Source organism: Macrosteles quadrilineatus, unplaced genomic scaffold (genome assembly GCF_028750875.1).
Source record: "Macrosteles quadrilineatus isolate MER2022 unplaced genomic scaffold, UCM_ALF_1.0 Scaffold_4__1_contigs__length_99947679, whole genome shotgun sequence".
Taxonomy (NCBI): domain Eukaryota; kingdom Metazoa; phylum Arthropoda; class Insecta; order Hemiptera; family Cicadellidae; genus Macrosteles; species Macrosteles quadrilineatus.
In genome coordinates this window covers 45,029,766-45,050,500 of record NW_026542597.1, presented here as the reverse complement: position 1 = coordinate 45,050,500, position 20,735 = coordinate 45,029,766, and the positions used below count along the sequence as shown (strand labels likewise).

The following is a 20,735-nucleotide window of genomic DNA, read 5'->3' as shown; positions in this document are numbered from 1 at the left end:
AGCAGCACTCTCAGTATTGCCAAAGGGAGGGAAAAAGCAGGGACAAAAAATCTGAGTACAACATAAAAAAATATCGCAAAAAGGTGTCAAACACAATTTTGAGGTTAGGTTCCTTCCACAATGCTTCACTGCAGAAATTATTATCATTATTAATTTCCATTTCACTAAATCCAAGCCAAAACCACACACTACACACACTGCACTAAATTAGGAACAATCCCTTCCACCGATAAAATAGTCGTATCAGAAAACGAATGATACTGGATTGAAGTATAAAACTGGCACAATAAGCGGCAATCGGAAAAAATGTTCCCCGTGTGAGGCTGAGCTCACACTAAAGCAAGGTTGTTGTTATGCAAGGAGGATTACATTTTTCACCCCGTGCCAGTGTTGCCAGTACTGCGGGACGAGAATTCCCGCACCTCGCACTCAATGTGTTAAGCAGGTATCCCTCTAAGCCGTTATCTGACCACAGCCTACTGCTACTATTTGGCCACAACTAGTTGCCATAACTTTCTGCCACATTGTCTGAAGTCATGTGAAAAACGATTTGGGCTAGCCTTATGCCCTATGATGTCAATGTAGAACTTAAAAAAATATGGAAAATATATATTTTTTACAATTAGTAACCATTAACTGACCTGTGTATTTGTCCGTTACTGTGGAAGTACTCGAGTCCTTTAAGCACTTCGCGCAGCACAGTCGCGATGGTGGACTCGTCGAACACGCCGTGTTTGCAGTTCGATGCTCTCATCTTGTGTTTGATGATGTCCAACAGTGAGCCTCCCTCCAGTAACCGTAACACCAACCACAACTCTTCCCGCACCACAAACGAGGTGTAGTACGTCACCACGTTTTCGTGGTTACATGACGACATTGCTTGGATCTCTTTCTGTAGACACAAAAGAACAAGTATAGTATCTCTAATACAATTTTACTCCGATACATTTTAACTAATGTATTATTTGTCTAGGATAAAACCGTAGTTAATTTTCTAGAGAAAAGACACCGAGAGCATCAGCTGAACGTCAATTCTGCAAATCACCTAGAAAAACGCCTTGTGCTAAAATAGTGAAGGTTTTGATGACCGAGAAGGGCATCTGCTCTTAGTCTCTCTAGAATTCTGGCATTTTATTTTGTAAATATGTCTTGTGATCCTTATAGAATAAATAAGTTAAAGAACAAACATAAAACAGGTAATAATTGTCTACTGTTTTTGCTATTGTAATTAAGAAGTTAAAATTCAAAAACTCTTTCTAATTTAAATTGTAGTTTCCAGTTGGTCGTAGTTATAGAATTTCAGTGCTGTGCTTAGTTCCTAACTATTTCCAGAATTTATTGAATTTCCAAGCACAAGTTTGTGAAACAAAGATAAAAATGTGTGTTTTTTTTTTAAATCTTAGGTAATAGGCCTATATGCGTTGCAATACAAATTTAAGTGCCTTTACCATTTTATTCTTAAAGTTAAGATAATCCTATCCAGCCAAAGTTTAAGTGTATTTGCCACTCTGTTGAACACAAAGATTACTAGAATATAAGAGCTCAATCGAACATAGTTCAAAATTACTTGTAAATTACAGTACCTGATAATACTTAGTAACGTTGTTATTGTTGTTATTAAATTATTTACAATTACAAACATGGTACCAAGATCACAGGCATGAGACTAATATTGATTGTACATCTGACCGACTTCTTCCGGATTTAGCTGATTATACAGCTGGTTATGTGTAGAGTGGGACATGAACTGGATTAAAGGTAACATGGGAACTAACTTTTAAAACATTTAAGCTCTAATCTTATTCTATTTATGATGAAACTACATGGGTTTATTCAATTTTGATTTTTAACAGAAATGAAATCTTGGTTAGGGAATGAAACGTATTAGAGTAATTATTAACAGTTTAATTAAAAGAGATTGATACACTTATTTAGTTGTTGGTCTTATAAAGTAGAAACAAACATACATCAATGACATGAGATGAGCTTTTTTTTATAAATATTGAATAGTTCTTAAACAAATTTTACATGAATTAAGGAAGGTCTAATGACGCAGAACACTCATATTCCAGTTTAAAATAGCATTAGCAGATCATAATTTATCTGTGAGCTATTTACGTGTGAGTCAATGACCTCTCCTGAGCTATGCTGCAGTAAGTTAAACCACTTAAGAGACATGCACAAATAATTACCAATGTTACTGCAACACTTTACAACTTTAGCACTATGGTGGCAACAATGGCAGAGCATTATCGTTAGAAAATATTGACAAATGAGATAGTACTTAGATAAGGTGTATATAGCTATCATTGTTTAGCATACAATTTTTAAAATTTTCACAAAAAGCTGTTACATTCTTATTTATTTTAGGGCTGTGGGTAGTCCATAGACATTGTATTAACTCAACTCATACTAACAACCATAAATAGTAAATTAACTTAACTCATTCACTATTTAACCCAAAAGCTTTTTTCAAATTTAAACATGTCACGTAAAACTTTTAATAAAATAAAATCAAATAAATCAAATAAAATTAGAGTTTTGTTGATTATAAAACTTTGCTTTTTAAATGTTTATTAAAACATATTATTAACATTTATGAAACCATTTGCAACCAATCTAAAGAGGTACATTATTCAATAGCTACCAATTTTATAATTTGACTTATAATAGGCAAATAGATTAGGTTTGAAAATATAAAAAAATCTAGCCAGAAGTAAATATAAGCCAGTTCTTGACAGTCTGAGAAAATAAAAGGAGTTTTGATTATGTAAGCCAAACTAACCTTAACCAGACTATTTGATTTTTTGCCAAGTGTTGAACAAATCTTTCTCGCTCAACAAAAAATTGCAAAAAATATAAAAGACAATTTTTTTAATGGAATTTAAATAAGCATTTTTCTACATATAAAAAGACAATTTTAAGTCAGATGCTGTACTTTCATAAACCAAAAACATTTTATCGACAGTTGTTTAACAGTTTCAGTTTTATATTTATCTCACATGAACAATTTCTTTGTAACAGAATAACAGTATTATGACCCGTACATAACCATGTTAAAAGGCTGCACGTCAGTAGAGTCATTCAAACAAAATTAGCGTAACCAACTGAATGAGTCGAGTTAAACTGAGCTTGAAATGGTAAAGCACAGCCGTCAATCACTTTAACAGATGTTATTGAAACGTAGTCTTGCCTTCTCATCATAAAACCAACAATAGAAATATCGTGTTCAGCGACCACATCGGAGCAATGTCGGTGTATAGCCTATGTAAAACCAAGAGGGAGGAAATTTTACTTAAAATTATTAGTTGTAGTGTAAAATAAGGGAATATTGTGTTTTTTTTAACATACCAAGAATTTAAAAACCAACAGGGTATGTAAAAATAATTTACATTAATTTTACCTCTTAAGTTATACAAGGATCTAATAAGTCACTGACAGATAGAAAATCGAGGTTACAGATTTTCAAAATGATCCCTTAACTCTTGTTTATTCTTGTCTGCTTACGCTACGCTGGCCCTAACAGTTATTTAAGACCAGAGTTTACCATACAAAAAATGTTGTTCTAAAACTACAACAATCAAAAGACTGTTAGGACACATTTTCAACATTTCTTTCCAGGGTTTATAACAGAATAATTATTTTCTATTACCACAAGAAGGGGGTTAAGAGTGTTGGAAACATATATTTACACCTAACACAGCCTATATTTTAACATTTATATTATCTGTTTTAAGCTTTGCTTTTATGCCTACATTGGAATTCATCCCAAAATGTTAAAAACTTTTTTTGACAAAATAGTTTTGTTGGTGTGGCATAACAATATACATTAGAAGAACAAAAAAAAACAATATTCTCATGAGGATAATAGAGTAAGACTTGTAATCAAGGTCGACTTTTTATAGAGGTTTACAATAGTATGTGATTATTTAGGGGTAAAGAGTATTATAAAACTACACTTGTTATTGAGGTCCCAAAACTGTAATTGTTTAACAATTACATGTACCGATATTTTTTTGAATAAACTCATCCAGTCCCTAGATAAAATACAAATTAAAAATATTTAGTGATCTAAGGACCGATTGTTGAGGAATGCAAACAAAACAGTATGAGTCACAGTAAGGTCACCTACTGACGGGTAACACACGACTCGTTAGTTTGTCTTTTCAAACTCGTGACACACTTTCAAGGTCTACGTTATCTAACTAGAAACTCGTACAGAAGTAAAAGCCATATTGCAATGAACATAATTTGAGCTAGAACTGCAGTAATGTTGTAATTATTTAGTTGACTTGGCTTTGATAGTATAACAGTTTGAATAATAAAAGAAAGTAGGGCCTAAAATACAATTGTTTGTACTTCCAAACCAGAAATTGATTTTGATTTCTTACTCTAGTTAAAATTGATTGAAGTTCTTTTATAATTTACGGTTTTGAACAATTTTGTAAGTTAGATTAAAATAAGACTAGACAGTCAATGTGAAATGATGTACTACTGTAAAATAAAAATATACAAAACCCTAATAAAAACTAGAAGAAGTAGACTTAGAAAGAATAAATAGGTAAATGTAAATATTATACCTACAACTGTGTGATGAGATTTATTAATTAAAAGAAAATAAACTTATTGGCCTAATTAAAATCCAAAGCAAAATACAGAACAATATGATTACTTAAATAAATACCATTTATATTTTAATTATTAAGATTAAACGCTATTTTGATCTGGTGAAAAAGTTAAGGTCAAAAGATATCAAGGAGGCGCCATACTACAGACTTAATCAATTGAGTTGACTGAATGGCGTACTAGAAAAGACTTTGTTATCGGAGAGTAAAGAAAGAAATGATATCAATAGTCTCCAATTGATAAAAGGCTTAATAAAGTCTACAAGACGTAAAATATTGTATTGGGTTCTAGTACTTAACTTTAGAGTGGTTTAGTACTACTTAATATGAAAATCTTTTCAACAGATTTTTTCAATGTTGTATTGGTTTGTTTTTTAATTTAAATTGATTTATTTCTTTCAATATATTTTATTTCTACATTCCATTATATTTTGACTATATATATAATAGCCTATAAAATGACTATATATTTTATTAAAGTTGTATTTACCATCAAACCAAACAATGTTGAAGAAATAATCAACCTTTCATCTTTTATACCTTGGGAGTATATGTTTCAACTTTTAAAGTTAAAATGTTCAAACTTAAAAAAATAACAATTTTTATAATATGATTGTATTATTTTACGTTTTTCTGACGATTTGAAAAAAATACACCAATTACAAAGGTGAAGAGTGCATTACAACTATTGATGGCAATCTCAATCAATTATTAAACAAAAACTTAATAACAAAAGTTTAGTTAGGAAAGAAACGACAACGTTTTGAAACATATTTGAAAAAGTCTTATCTAGGACTACTTTTTGAAACTAAAGTTGCCAACTTGGATGACTCTAACCACACAGAGTTCAGGCCCTAAAAATTATTTCTCCTATTCAAAAAACTAACCATGGAACATTTCACTACAATACTTCACACTGTGCTTACTACTTGAGTTTAAAATAGGCTACGATATTGTTGGAAGTTGTTGTTCATTCTGCATGGTTAATAAGGCAGAGAATAGGTTCTAAGATGAATGGTGTTATTTACGGCAACTTGTGGTCAACAGAATAATTCACTTGGATCTACTCTTATCCAAGAAGAATAGGTGTACATGTTGCTCTGGAAAACAACAATGTTACAAATTAATAGACTGAGCCAATGTTTTAAAGACTATGTCGATTTTTCTGTAGTAGCAAATAATAATCATTAAAATACTGTTAAGTAACTAGGCTACGCACAGCAGCTAGCAAAAGCAAGCAAACTTTTAAGTTAGGCTGACTTCTATTACATCCTATGAATTGTAAATAGGTGGATTAATAAATGAAAAGTTACTACTGTAGTAAGTTAAAAAAAAAACAATTAATTTATACTGTGAATCATAGTTAGTTAGCAATAGCATAAATTAGGGCCTAATTTATAAATCACAACAATATCTATTTACATACTGGGTGTTTGATATCAGACCTAAATTTTACTTTTCAAGCCCATTAAACAATTACTGTACACCCTTTAATATGTACACCAATAAAGTGATGTTACAAAATTCTTTTAGAGGCACACGGAAGTAAAAGGCACCCGGGGCGGTATTTTAATCTGTGCCCCCCCTTCCCGATAAGGGGATTTTTGATTTTTTTTTTGGGGGGGGGTCTGATTTATGAGAAGTGTAGCAAGTTTATAGCAAATTTCACTATAAAGAAGTAAGTTAGCTATTTTTTGGCTAAAAGTGAAATAATTAAAAAATAAAAATTATTTCAGAAAAAGAATTTATTAATTATTTATTAATCATCTAATATATAAAACTAGGGAACCCGTGCGGCTCAATGAGCCGCCTAGTATGAAACATAACGCCGAGGAAAACCTTATGCTTAAATGCTAGTAACCTACATCTTAGAGTTATTTGAAAACTTGTTAGAAACTAATTTTAAATATCTCTAATGGCGTCACCAAGGTTCACCTACATCATTTCTGCTCTCGATTTTAACTGATAACTTCTAATGAATGTTAAACGATCTGCCTTAATTCGAGTTAATATGTTGCAAACAAAGTTTTTCCAGCATTGAGAATTGAAGAACAATGTTACCTTACTGATAACCTTTCGGTACTTACGTATTAAACGGAGGCCACATATTTTACAGCGCGCTGCAGCGGTTATGTTAGGTTGGGTTATCATAAATATATGTTTTTTTATCAAATTAAACTATCTTAACCTAACCTAACCAACCAAACTTGCTGATGGTGAAGGTTTACTAATCGAATCGAATCTGTAGGTTAGGTGGCCTCCGTTTAATACGTAAGTACCAACCTTTCTTAAGTAATTAAAGTTGGGCCATTTTATTTTTTTGATTTGAGACATCCCCCGATCAAACAAATTTTCTCCGTAGAGTAACCTGAAAGTGGGGTGATGTCAACCATTTCATGTGCTCCATTTTTTACCCACAAACTCGGGGTTACCAAACTGGACGGACATAATCTGCTTTGAATAGGCTAAAGCAGCAACACCATTGAAAGTTGGGTAACGTAATTTTAACCAAATGTTTTGAAATATCTCGATCTGTCAGTGTCTGAAGTAAACATTTCTTGCATGCATTCATTTGATCTGACATTTAGGCAAGTTTACTTTCCCACCGTGACAACACTATGAGCTTCGTATATTTTTTCACTTCCAAAGTAAGTTGCATAGCAGAACTGGCAAATATTATTCATCTCACAAAGTGAACGTGTATCTGGATATCTGTTACCAGGTCTCTCTTTTTCTACTCTCCCCATACGCACAAAATATCTTATTATTAATTGTGTCCTACTACCGTGTTTAATATTTCTTCTTTGAACTTAAGGCATTTTCTGTACTTCCAACAAAACTGATTTAAACTGTTTAACTTGGTCTTAACCTACTAAACATTGATGTTTGTAATAACAAACATAAATATTTACTCCCAAAAAGCTACAGCTTCTTATAAACAGCTGTTTTTTTGTTTTAAATTTGTTCTACGTATTTCTTATGGGGAAAACCCGACCTTTGAGTGGGCCTCACGCTCTTAAGAGCAGGAATTTTAGAATTCTAAAACCTTATTGCAAAACTACATATTGAGACGAATCTTTTGACACCTCAAACGTTGAAATTGGTCCACAAATAAGGGAGGAGTTGCGTTAACAAAAAACGGCTTCACGTATTATATATATAAAATTCTCGTGTCACAGTGTTTGTCTGCAAACTCCTCCGGAACGACTTCACCGATCGTTATGAAATTTGGTGTGTAAATTCTGTAGGTATGCGAATCGGACGTAAACTATTTCCCGTTTCGAAATTCTTAAAAGGGCTCCGCCCCAGTGGCTCTGGAGTTTCCCATGTTAACCTTATGAGAAATGGAATTAATGAATCTTAACAGCTGTTTCAATTAAACAAGTTGGTTCTGTTCTATGATGTTCAATAGCATTAAAGTTACAAGGATTACCAACAGGGTGCAGCACTATTATTTCTTTTACATTTATGACAACAGCTAATTTGCAACCAAAAGGTGAGTGAGCGTAGCGAACGAACTTCAACCAGGACGTGATTGAGCGATGCGAACGAGATCATCTTGAAAATTAAACGTAACGGTACTTTCTTTCCATCGGTCTGTCTTAGGGGAAACCTATAACTTAGGCGATACGAAGTTCGCCGGGTCAGCTAGTTTATTAATAATATCATTATTAATGAATATTACTCGACAATTGCAATTTCACTAACATTGTTATTAGCTCGAACAGCACTGAACCAAGAACTAACCGTAACGCACATCACTGACCTTAATTAAGATTGCATTTAAAATATGTATGAACAACGGACAATATCAAGATGAGAAATTGACATTAGAGCTTGAGATTAGAAACAAGCAAGAAACGAGTGAGGGCGTATCGTATGTGCAGTGTACTCAGACTCGCAGTGTTGCCAACAAGTCACATCATACCAGATATCGCACAAGTTGTATAATAAATAGGCATAGCCTACATTAAATATATTTTATGAATAAAACTAAAATTATAGATTGCCCCTTTATTAAATAGTCTTTATTGATGGTTTACGACTATCCCGTAAAATATATTTCTTCACCAATAATGTTGTTAAATTTTATTTTTACTTGCCACGGCGCCTAGGGCGGCCCTGAATTCCATGTAACAAAACCGGGTGAACTTTGTTACTGTATGTTAACTTAAGCTTCTTAAGTATGTTGATCTATGATTTGATCTATAGTTCATGGGATAAAAGCCTATCAGTTGATATTTTAATTATTTTCCTTGCGTAACTTTCAGCTGAGCACTGAAAATTATAGGATTTTCTTTATCACTACAAGTTTCCATACATTTCTTTAAATGCAAACAATAGTTGGGACTTAAGTCAGAAAATTAAGCTTTGTTATACAAAAAAGGTGGATGGTAGCAGTAGGCCACCAACGTATGAATGTACTGGTAATAATGAATTTTTCCTTATTTGCAACTGATACTATTGAAATGTTTGATGTTCCGAATCTATTGACGAACTGTCACCACCAGAAGATGGAAAAAGTGTACAGAGAAAACAACCAACCGTAGGACCCAGGGGGCCACCCCAAGTTAGGTGCGACAAAAAAGTCAATCTCCATCATCATTTGATGTCTAGATTTATGATAATCCTTAATAGAAAAAGTCAAATCTCCAATTCAGACAAAGTTAAATTTACACTGCACCTCACAGAAACATAGGCTTAATCCCATTGCATTTTTTTCCTGACGCCCTTCAAGGAATGCTTGCTCAACCAAGAAAAAGATGCATTCAGCTCAAGAAAAGGAGGCATATGGCATTGTAGAACACATTTCTTGCCAATGTTTGTATTTTTATCACTTTCTAAGGACTATCAATCGTGGAACTAGTTGCTAGTATTAATATTTATCTGTGGCTGAAACTACCGCAACACAGCGCAGCACTAAGAATTGAGTGGTGTCTGGTCATATTAACAGATTGGTTCTCCTTCTTTCGATAAGTCCTCATTCACCATGCCAACCAGTGCTCGGAGAAACTCAGCGGGCCGAACACGGTTGTGGAAATCTAAGGGGCAAAGTTTATACGAAGAAGAAGCCGTGAACACAGGTAGGGTAGAGGGCCAGTGGGTCTTCGGCGTTGTGGAACATGAATCCAGGAAGTCGATCTTGATGCCTGTGGATACGCGCAATGCTAATACCTTCCTTTAAATTATTAGGTAGTGGGTTTTACCCGGAACCACTAGGCCTCAAATAGTGATTGCTGAAAAGTCTAAAATTGTTTGGAACATAAGGGATATCAGCATCTAACGGTCAACCATTCCTTGCACTTCAAGGATCCTAACACCGGCGTCCACACTAACACTGTGGAATGTAGCTGGCAATATGAAAGATCTACCATTCCACGGTACGGTGTAAGGAAGGTCCATTTCACTGGTTATTTGGCTGAATACCAATTCAAGCGCAAATACCCTGATGAAAGAGAACGACTTCACGTGTTTCTTATGGCAGCGGCAGCCCTCTATCCTCCCATCTACTAGTAGGTACGGTATCCATGCACCTCATCTGTGAGTGCTTAGGCCTAACCCAAGTTCTTATTTAGCCACCAGGTGTATTTTATTGTAGCCTAACTACAATTACACATAGTCCTTATTTAGGCATGTGCGGATGATAGATCGTTCTTTAAACAAACTCGGGACTCTAAATAAGTTAAGTGTTTTCAGGTAGGTATAGTTAGATTAGGAAAGTAAAGTTTATGTTGATGATGAACCAAGTTGTTAGTTTATGTTTTCTCCAGACTATCTTTGTTCAATTAAAACACTGGGTAAGACACTGCAAGTGCAAAATAATGTTTCAAAAACGCATGCCTAAGTGTCTAGGCCTATTTGAAAAATTACTGAGAACCAATCTTTTGTTTTTGCAAATGAAAGGCCTAAGTTAACATTCCGTTGGGCGCATTGATTTTCAAACACCAAAGGGCGCTCAGGGAAGTTACCTCCTGGAGTACAAAAACTATCCGTGAGTAAAAAACATTTTAATAGCAATAAAACTGTAAGAAAAACATTTTTTATGAGTTATTACACTATTACTTAAGTTGTATATCAAAGACTTAGGTTACTTTTTGTATAGGCCTATATACAGTAGGCTACTGTCGTATATTAGAAGAAAGTTTTAAAAGTGTATGACATATAAATAAACATATGATCTAATGAATATAATCATTTGTTACAAGGACAACTCATTCGATCAAAGCTCCTAGACAAAAGTTGCACCAATGCAACATAAAACCACCTATGGTATTTATTATAAATGCATAAGGAGAACTTACTTTGCCAAAGCTTTTAGAAAAAATTGCAATAATGTTTGAAATAAAACACCTAAGTCATTGTATAATGGAAAAAATCATTTGTTAGAAGGACTGGGCCCTAATCATTTGGTCAAAGCTCTTTTTCTTGAAAAAAGTACCCGAATTAACACACCATTAGGTATTTCCATTAAATGTTGTTCCCTATCCTCCCTTTCAACACTAGCCAACAATCTCACAATTCTTCTTGATCCATTTTATAATACCGCTAAATAAGGTCAAACACAAGGAACTAGGCTCCGGGAAACCCGTTACATCACAGGGCACTCTCGGAAGCTACTTCCAGTAGTGATGTTCTCGAACCACTTCCTAAGGTTGACTGACAACTGGGAAAGGGGTAAGAGTAGACAAAACCGATTCCGCAAAAGATATGCGTTTGGTAAATCAGGCGACAGCCCTGCCGAACACATACTATGGCTTTTATAACAAAAAAAAGTAGTGACCTGGAGGTAACTTCCGTTATGCGCCCGATTGAAGGTTAAGTTAGGTACCGTGGTTGGGTATTTTATTTATTAACTTATTAAAGTTATTTATTAACTAGACATCTTATTTTTCATTCCTAGAAGTGAACAAACTACAAGTTAAACACCATTCAGATAGTAACTTAAGTAAGTTTAGGTGGGGTAGAGCTCTGCAAATAACCTCTGATAAGTTTTAAGTTTAATATTTATTAGATACATAAGTTAAATCGTAACCTACCGTTTAAGTAGTTACTTGCAATATAGCCCACAAATCACATTATATTCAATGCCATAAGTTATGATCAAGTTATTTAATCCTTAGATCTAGGATATCTTTTAAGAAGGCTCTTTCCAACTTTTCTGCACCAGTAAGGTTGTGTTTGTTTGGTTATGTTTTTGTAAATTAACTTTTATCTTAATAACTTAACTCTCAACTAAGTTTAGGCCTTTCAGTAAAAATGGACTGCACTTAAGTATCTGTCATACACTCATTAGAATGAATATATTGATCAATATAGGCCTATCGATTATTTGATTAGGGCCTCGAAGTATTTCATTCGAGTTAGGCCTAGTTAGTTAAAAGGTTAGGTTCGATATATCAAAAATTTCATTAGTCGGATACTAATGTGCAGCTTAAAAATGGGCTAGGCTATGTTAGACCCCTTAAAATGTACCAAGTTAGCCTAATAGGCTAAGCAGAAACTAAAAATGCACTGGTAAGTAATTATTTAAGTTATGTTTCTTTAAAACATTAAGTTACTGGGCATAGACATATCAAGTCAAACGTAACTAATTCAAACGACGGATCTTGTTTGTTAATAACTTAGAATGTTATTTACAATAACAAAATAAGGCTAGGCCTAGTCAGATTTTAGGTTATGTTACTTACCAGCAATTCATCCATACTCGTATTCCATTTTTCGAGATTTATCCTTTTGATGGCACATTTCTCTTGTCTAGGCTTGCAAAAAGCACCGTGCACTACAGCAGTTGCACCAACACCTTTAACAAATAAAATCTTGAATGGATAAGGTTAACTAGGGTATCCTATTTTTATCATAACGTTAGCATATCACCGGTAGGCATAGTCCGCACTTTACATGACATAACAGTGGTTGTTTAGTAACTTTGCGAGTTATTTTTTTGAAATATTGAAAATTAATGTTGAAAATAAGTTAATTAAAATTTACTAACCGATCACTTCTTTTAATTCATAGTCATCTTTTTGATTTGGCCAAGTCTGAAGTGTAGTGGCCGATGCGGTGGCCGCCATCTTGTTTTCTGAAGAGTCGTCTGCACCTGCGCTCGATCTCGCGATGATTGTGGCATGGGGGGAAATTTCTGTTGACGACTTCCGCCTAAATATCCCTGGCGATCCAGGAGGCATAAGGCCGGGAGATATTTTCCTGAAACAAAATGTATTTTTCAAAGTTAATAAATTAAATGTAAAAATACCCCTGCCGCAGCAAACTTGCAGACATCAGACATTATGGTGAAATATACTATAAACAGTCAGACCTCTCAAGCAATGATAAATGCTATACTTTTTTTTATTACTACCTACCTAACCTACTGATTTTTTGAATGGGTTCATGCATGGGTGTATCTTAATTTGAAAATCGACAAACACTATGGGACATTGTTCTAATGACGAACAAGAAAATTTAAATTGCTAATGTATCTTATAGCTTTGGCATTACAATAGAAAAATGTTTTATGCATTAGTAGTCCTATAACAAAGTGTCGTTATTTAGCGATATGGTGTTTAATCATGGGGTTTGGTTAACAAGTCATTACAAATTCAATAACATATTTCATGTAAAATTGTTTGGAGCTGGGTTCAGCTGACCTTGTCATAATTTGGGTTTTCATTAATATGGACCTGTCTAAATAACAGCTGATCTTAGCCAGTAACAAAAGCTTCACAGGTTTCCTCAATGAATCCTACACTTAACATGTTTTTATATTCAGCTTAAAATACGCATATACATACAACAGGTGTGCATTATTGTCTATAAAGTGAGGAATAACGAATTAAGTCAATATCTTTAGGGGTAAAAACATAGCTACATTAGGGGTAAAAACAATCACGTTGAAAACTTTAGGAACTACTTATTTCGTATAGTAGCAAAACATCACATAACAAAAAACAATAAATATATTATAGCCATCAACAGAGTATGTCACCTTAATATGGGTTAAGAACATATAAAACTCACTTTTGTTGTCGAAAAACGCGTTTAAACGGACCGAACCACCCACAACGTTTCTCCATAACAAATTAGCAAAGACTAAATGAATTCTGAAATACAACCATCTCGAGTCTAGCTCACCCTATGATGTCACGGGGTTGAAACTTAGGTATGTGTGAAAGTACAAACCAGACGCATACCAGAATATGGACGCAGCTCGAATTTATAGAGGACACTCTGCAGTCTATAGAACACTTACTCATAAAATACAACGTTTTTCAAGATAAAATTCTTGAATAATTTCACTGAAATACAAAATACTATTCTAAATAGTCAAACTTGTAAACAGATATGATACGGTTATTATTGACCACTAACTTCCACGAGATAAGTTATTTTAACTGATTGAAATCCATTGATAATTCCTCAAAATTGTAAATGATTTTTAATCACAATAATGACATAACTTGATGTTTTCCATTGTTGGTTGTCATATTGTTTTTGTTGATTGATAGTACGACAACGTTGTTGTTTGTATAAGTCAACATGTATCTGTATGTTATCATGTTCATGTACGACAACAAAAGTCTGTTGTGTGTCGACGTCTTGCTATCTTTGTATGCATACATATAAAAATGTAAAACGGAGTTGTCCGCAAATAAATAAATGATACAATATTAGCGAAACCTGTCGTGAAATAATAAGCAAAAGAACTATTGTACGAGAAAATTTGATTATGTAATCATGGCATTTTTCGTCAGACAAGTTAATAATTCATTCAAAAAAATGTAGGTAGATGTTTTGTGCAGTGAAGTATTGCTTTTTGGAGATAACGATTTTGCACATTATATTCCCTTGATAATATATTTTAATTGTAAACTTTATACAGTATTGTTAGTGGTTTGTGTTTGTTTTTACGATGTGGCAAACTAGTTCAAGAAAATATTACAAATTTTACAATGTGTTGCTTATTCCAATAACATACCTACTCTTTTTGCATTTATCTAAATGTTAACTAAGATTTCACTAAAATGACTTGCGGGAAATTGTTTGTTTTGTTATTTTAGCTGTTTTTTTTTTTTTTTTTTTTTTTTAAAAAAAAGCTGCTCTTATATGTAGATTTGAGATAATTTGAGGTTGCATGTTTATTAATATCACGTTCAAAACTACATCATAAAAGTGAAATGTCGTAAAAATCACGAGCTCGTCGATGAGCCATCAGCTAAAAGAATGCTACATTTTTTACAACAAGATAATTTACCCACACAAGTTTACTATCGGACTATAGACTCTCGTTTTGGTGTCAACCTAAACTCTGCCCCGACCTTTCAAGGTTTCGAGGAGAAACATCTGGAAGCAAATACTGACTATGGTCTCCATGGCAACAAATATGACAATCCACTCTTCATTCAATTTAACAGTCTTTAACGAAATCTACAGTTATATTGGACCGATTTTATTAATTATTAATTGGTCATTGGAAATCTCACTCTATGTAGATTTTCAAATAATTAATTATAAAAGTTGGTTTTTGTTTGGATTTTTGGTAAAAAAAAACATTAAAAACATGTTTTCCATAAGAAATACACTAAATACCCCCGCCGCAGCAAACCTGCAGACTAAGCGAATTTCCATTTGCCTGATTGGATTTACACTAAAACGTCTCCTTAAAAATATCACATTCCTTATTTAAATAGAATCAGTTTAACACATACTTAGGTTTGCTGCAACAGGGAGGGTAAAAGTGTTTTTTATGTAAAATGTTAATAGTTAGTAAGAAATAAAAACATTTTCCAAATTTGGGCAAAATATGTTAATAAACAAGCAAACTACAACAGTTTACTTATTCTCCATAAGAATAACATGGGAATTTTAAATTTACAATTTTTTGGAATTTTCTCCGTAACGATTAGGTGCATTATAACGCTTCAATATACTACATTATTTGTTTTTTTAAGCTCTACAAAATAGTTTGGAAAGAAATTGCAAAATTTTATGTATTTTGAGTCAAAAATGGGAAAAACCCATTTTTACCCCATAAAACCCCCCATAAACCCCCGATCCCATGGTCCGATCATGCTGGTTCGCGAACTTGTTCGAATAAACGTAGGTTTACACGTTTGTACCGAATTTCATCAAAATCGGATCGTTTTTGCTCGAGTTATCGCGCTAACGGACACATATATAAATATATATATATATATATATATATATGAATTTGAACGGATGGTGTTTTTGGCCTCTAGGGACCTCAAAACGAAAAAAAATCGGTCCCGGGTCCAGGTCTTACCATGAGTACTACGGTAATAGCTTATTCCCTATATGGGAAATTCGCTAAAACGGGGTTTTTGAATTTTTTTTTTGTTGGAGGCAACTTTTGGCTACCTTTATTGAGTATTTTCATAAAATGTGAAGAAGTAATATAGACATTTCCTTTCACCTTTCACTTTGGTCGATTTCCTCACCATTTAAAAGTTAGTAAAGCAACCTCCGATATAGTGGAAAAGAAATAATGGATTAACTTTTTTTTACTTTTTACAACTATAAATCCACAGTTCTACTGAATCGACTTTGTTAATTAGTGTGTCTTTGGAAATCTTAATTCACGTAGATTTACAAATAATTATGAATGTTCGATTTTTTTAGATTAATGGTAAGTAGGCCTAATATGGGTTTGCCGGTATGCATCATCATGGAACATGTGTTAATAATTTATCAGCTGATTGTTGTATTGTAATTTCCTTGATTATTCTTTTTACATCTTTTAAATAAAGCACACTATTATACAGTATAGTGTTTTTATAGAGACCGTTGTATTTATTTAACCACAATAACGGGCTCTGTTGCTAGTCGAAAAATGTTTACACTTCCACTTTACGTTTGTTTGGTTTACATTCCGATTAAGCTGTTTGTATTTTACTACATAGCTGACTGAATTATACTACAGTATTTAAAGATCGTAAAACTAGTTGTGAGGTTAAGTTTTATCCGAAAAATCTACAGGTTGAACTGTTTTACTAAAGCACACCATTTAACCACAGACTATAGAGTAAACCAGTAAACTATAGAGTAAACCATTACAGTATTCTATAGTCAGCGATTTAACAGTTCTCCTGATTGGGAGTATGTTTTGTTATACATCGAGAATATTAAAACGGAACCGGTATGCATCACAAACATAAACAAATGACGTCACTGGCCCGAATGTCTGTATAATAGTTGTAACAGCTGGTTCGGACGTTTTTTAACAGTTCTATTTAAATATACATGATTGCTTTCGGGACCGTGACGTAATTTGATTGGCCCACAATTATACTCATCGTCACCCTCTCACCGTTGCGAAGTTCTGGTACACCAACTACTAGTTTATTTATAATGTACAATACTTTATAATGCACTATACTGTACAGGTTATACTACATATTTTACCAAAAGTGGCATTCAAGTGACCACTGAATCAGCTGTTGTTAAGCTCAAGGTCATAATACTCACTAACACATGATTGATAACACGTGCATAAAACTACTATTTTAACAGAGTTTAGCGACTTTCTTGGGATAGAGTACATTAAAAACACTGAAATCCGAGTATTGGATCTATATCCTTCGGATGTTTGCGATGGTCAGAGTCAGAGAAACCGGCTGTGGTTGTCCAAGGTTAGTAGAGAAAGTGTGATAGGTGATAATTGAAATCAAGATAAGAAACCAAGGATTTGTTATCCTGCTCCACACAGTTTAGACCATACTATTCTCTGTGTGACATCGGCGATGATTTTAAAATATAATTTTAGTTTAAAAGGGGTAAATTAAATTATTCCATCTAGCCTATGGACTTGTGATGGATCTTTATACAATAAACCGTTTGTCAAACTAATACATTTTTGCAGCTAGGTTTACAGATTTTGGAAAACTTTAGTCTTGAAAAATCAAATAGAGCTGTATCGAAAAACGACGCGAGATTTATTTTTGAGGTAATATGTAAATTTAAGGCAGAGTTTAAGCCGTTATTTTATGCTATAAACATAAAAAGGGTTTTTTATTTTGATACGTAAAGATAATTAATTTTTAAATGTTTGGTATTTTTAAACTGAATGTTGGTAAAAGTGCTAAAACACCGGGGTCCTTAATTATGAGTTTATTACTACTCGTCATTCGTCAGCTAACCCAAAGCTGTCCTTTGATCTATAAAGATTATATTTCTTGCTTTAAAAGGATTTGCTTTGCTATTTAAAACGATTATACTATTACCTCTCAATGATAAAATAAGCTATAAAAAAACTAAAAATGATGGATGAACGGTGTAAATTATGGTACAACTTACCCCACGAGGGCCATGTTTAGAAGGGAACTCAAGTGAGATACGCCAGCGAGTAACTCCACAGTTGACTGACAGACAGACAGACGGACGTTCAGTCAAGTTCGAGGGACAAGTTGACAACTAATGACTCATTGCGATACACGGGTCAGACCTAAAACTAGTTTAAACCGAGGGGAGTGGAAAGTTGGACTATCTACTTGCAGCCATCTTGTGGGTTTGTTTGATTTACCAAATGTTTGAGGTTATGATAAGATCTACGTAAAAAAATTTAAAACCTCTCTCTGTGAAGAGCTAGGCTTGTAAAGTACCTAGGTATATAAATACATGCAATACTAAGCATGTCCTGTTAAATATCCCTTTCTGGTATTTAGGTAATCATTAATTACCTGAGTTCTCGTTTGAAAAATACGTGGAGATAACATGTACCCAGCAAAATTAAAATTGTTGTAACAAGACAAGAACATACCTTATTACCAGGATTTAACAATAGTGTTGAAAGTAACTAAATAATATTTTATTTGTACTTTTAAGTTTGCTAAACTTTAAAAAAAAATAGAACAAACTTCAACTTTAGCACTAAAATTCTCAAAATCTATCTGGATAATTTGTAAAATATTTTTAAACGGGTGATAATATTTCTTTAACCACTATTCTTATTTTGAATTGATAATATTTGCATACTTTTGATGACACATTTTTTCTATTGTTACTATACGTATAAACATCAGTGAAGCACTAATGAGAAAGTTTACAAACCACGATGTATCCTGTTACTGTAATTATCATTCTTACGCATTTTGAAATGGTAACATTATTACGTTTTGCGACAATGTACTTATAGAATCGCAGCGGCTACCCAGTGTGGCGACCGCTGGTGCATAAAAGGGGCCTTATGTAAACCATAGACAAACGTGTAAACCAATACTTATGGCAGTCTGATTTGTGTATTGTGTTCAGTGAAGTTATATTTAACAGATCAATATCATAAAACCATAGCTGACTAGCCAATACTTAATAAAGCGTTAAAAAAAACATTCTATTTTGTTCTAAAGTTATATTTATTTGTTTGAATACAGGTAATACGAAATTACCTTGAATCAGTGATGCTGTCTGAAGCCAAGCTACTGTATGTCAAAACAGTGTATAATTCAAATACAAGAATGCATCACAAGACTACAAATACCTTACACAGGTATTTATATTAGACTACAAATCAGTAGTCTACTATAATATTACAAAAATCCACTTGCTTGTTTTGTGGAGTCTTGACTAGGCTTTTCAGCACGAAACGCTGTGTAATTTGGAACCTGACTGGAAAATTGGCTTTTCCTCGCAGTTTTCCTCCGTTGTTACGATAAGGTTGACACGTAACGCGGCCATGGACGTATCAGTGCGTTGTTTTGTACAACTCTTAATTGGCAAACTATTTAAATCTGTTTACTAGTGTATTTATTGTTTTAAATCATGCATACACAGTTTGGCAAACAAAACCTCATTGGTTTAATAAGGTAGTAAGCCTACAGCATTTAATTTCGATTAAGTCTCAATCATCCCAAATGGGAAAGTAACACATCTCAAACCCACAAAAACAACATACCCACACTACAAGATTACATGTTTCAATTGAATAGTACATTACCGGTATCAGCTTTTGTAAGCACAGCAACATGGTGGTCTTAGAACACAATACATTTTGTAACTGTACAAGTTTTCATTTATTCTTTTTCTTTTTAGTTCATATTCAGTTATTGATTAAATTTATGTTTCTTTGACATATTATTTTCGGTATGTGCATATTTCTCAATTAGTCTCTAATATTTTTAACATTTTAATACAGTGACTATCTCTTAAATGATTAAAACAAGAATAAAAATATAAAAAAAACTGTTCTCCTCTAGTTAAACATGCTTATCGTCGAAAGTCAACAAATTTAATCTGTGGACACATTTTTGAAAACGTGTATGAAATTCTATTAAATTATGTAATTGTATTATGAGTCACAAATTTCAAAATGATGAATGTTTTAGAGCTTTTGAAATGTTATATGCTAATATTGAACGAGAATGATAGAATACATCGAATGATTAATCTATTGAAGATTAAGATTGTAATACACTTTAGAATACAACGAGATTGCGATTGGTTTTATATGTTTGGGGTTTTATTTAAAGTTTACAATATTTTAATTATGTATTTTGTAAGATAATATTTTAGTGGAACATCACATTTTTGAACCAGTCCTTACGATCTTAATTTTGTTGGAAGGAATTTAACATGAACTTTTTTACACAACTTTTATGTCGGAAACAAAAATTGCAATAATATTTTATACAAACTTTCTGTAAATACCTGTACTATGGATTCACATTGAAATATGTTTTAGCTACAGTATATTTAAACTGAAACCACATTCATTATCAGAGCATCATCACAGAGTAGGCCTAATTTATAATAGCGTCGTTTTTGATTAGGCCTCGACAGGAGTTGTAATAAATCGTGCACATAGAGAAATCATTTCTTTAGGACAAAAAGGACAGATTATTATTTCTTATTGCTTTATTAAACATGCAGAATAAACTATTATTCATATAGTAAATTAACAGTTTAATAAACACGGCTTGGGTTCACCAGTAGGTTTACTTCAAAATCAATGGTTCCCAAAAGTTGCCTTTTCCTAAGATCTTGTTACTATGTAAATACAATTGCGAAATCAATAAAAACACTGAGACACATACGTAAAGCTACAGATTAAGAATCATTGTTTACAATAAGGTCCACGATTGATAGCTTGCTACGGAAATA

The 20,735-nt window shown here is 33.1% G+C and overlaps 1 protein-coding gene across 8 annotated transcripts in view; it reads right to left on the bottom strand.

Annotated features, from left to right (window-relative positions):
- The window catches only part of LOC128991610 (serine/threonine-protein kinase OSR1), a 91,046-nt gene that overhangs the window by 24,320 nt on the left and 45,991 nt on the right, over window positions 1-20,735 (bottom strand). For 7 of the 8 annotated variants that reach the window (XM_054414639.1, XM_054414637.1, XM_054414636.1 and 4 more), the window contains 3 exons: window positions 12,619-12,830; window positions 12,314-12,426; window positions 642-892 (listed from right to left, as the gene is read on the bottom strand). In XM_054414639.1, the coding sequence (XP_054270614.1) occupies window positions 642-892; window positions 12,314-12,426; window positions 12,619-12,830 (576 nt within the window). Of the gene's footprint in view, window positions 1-641; window positions 893-12,313; window positions 12,427-12,618; window positions 12,831-17,936; window positions 17,966-20,735 lie in introns of those variants that run through there. The other variant, XM_054414641.1, reaches the window with a different exon arrangement.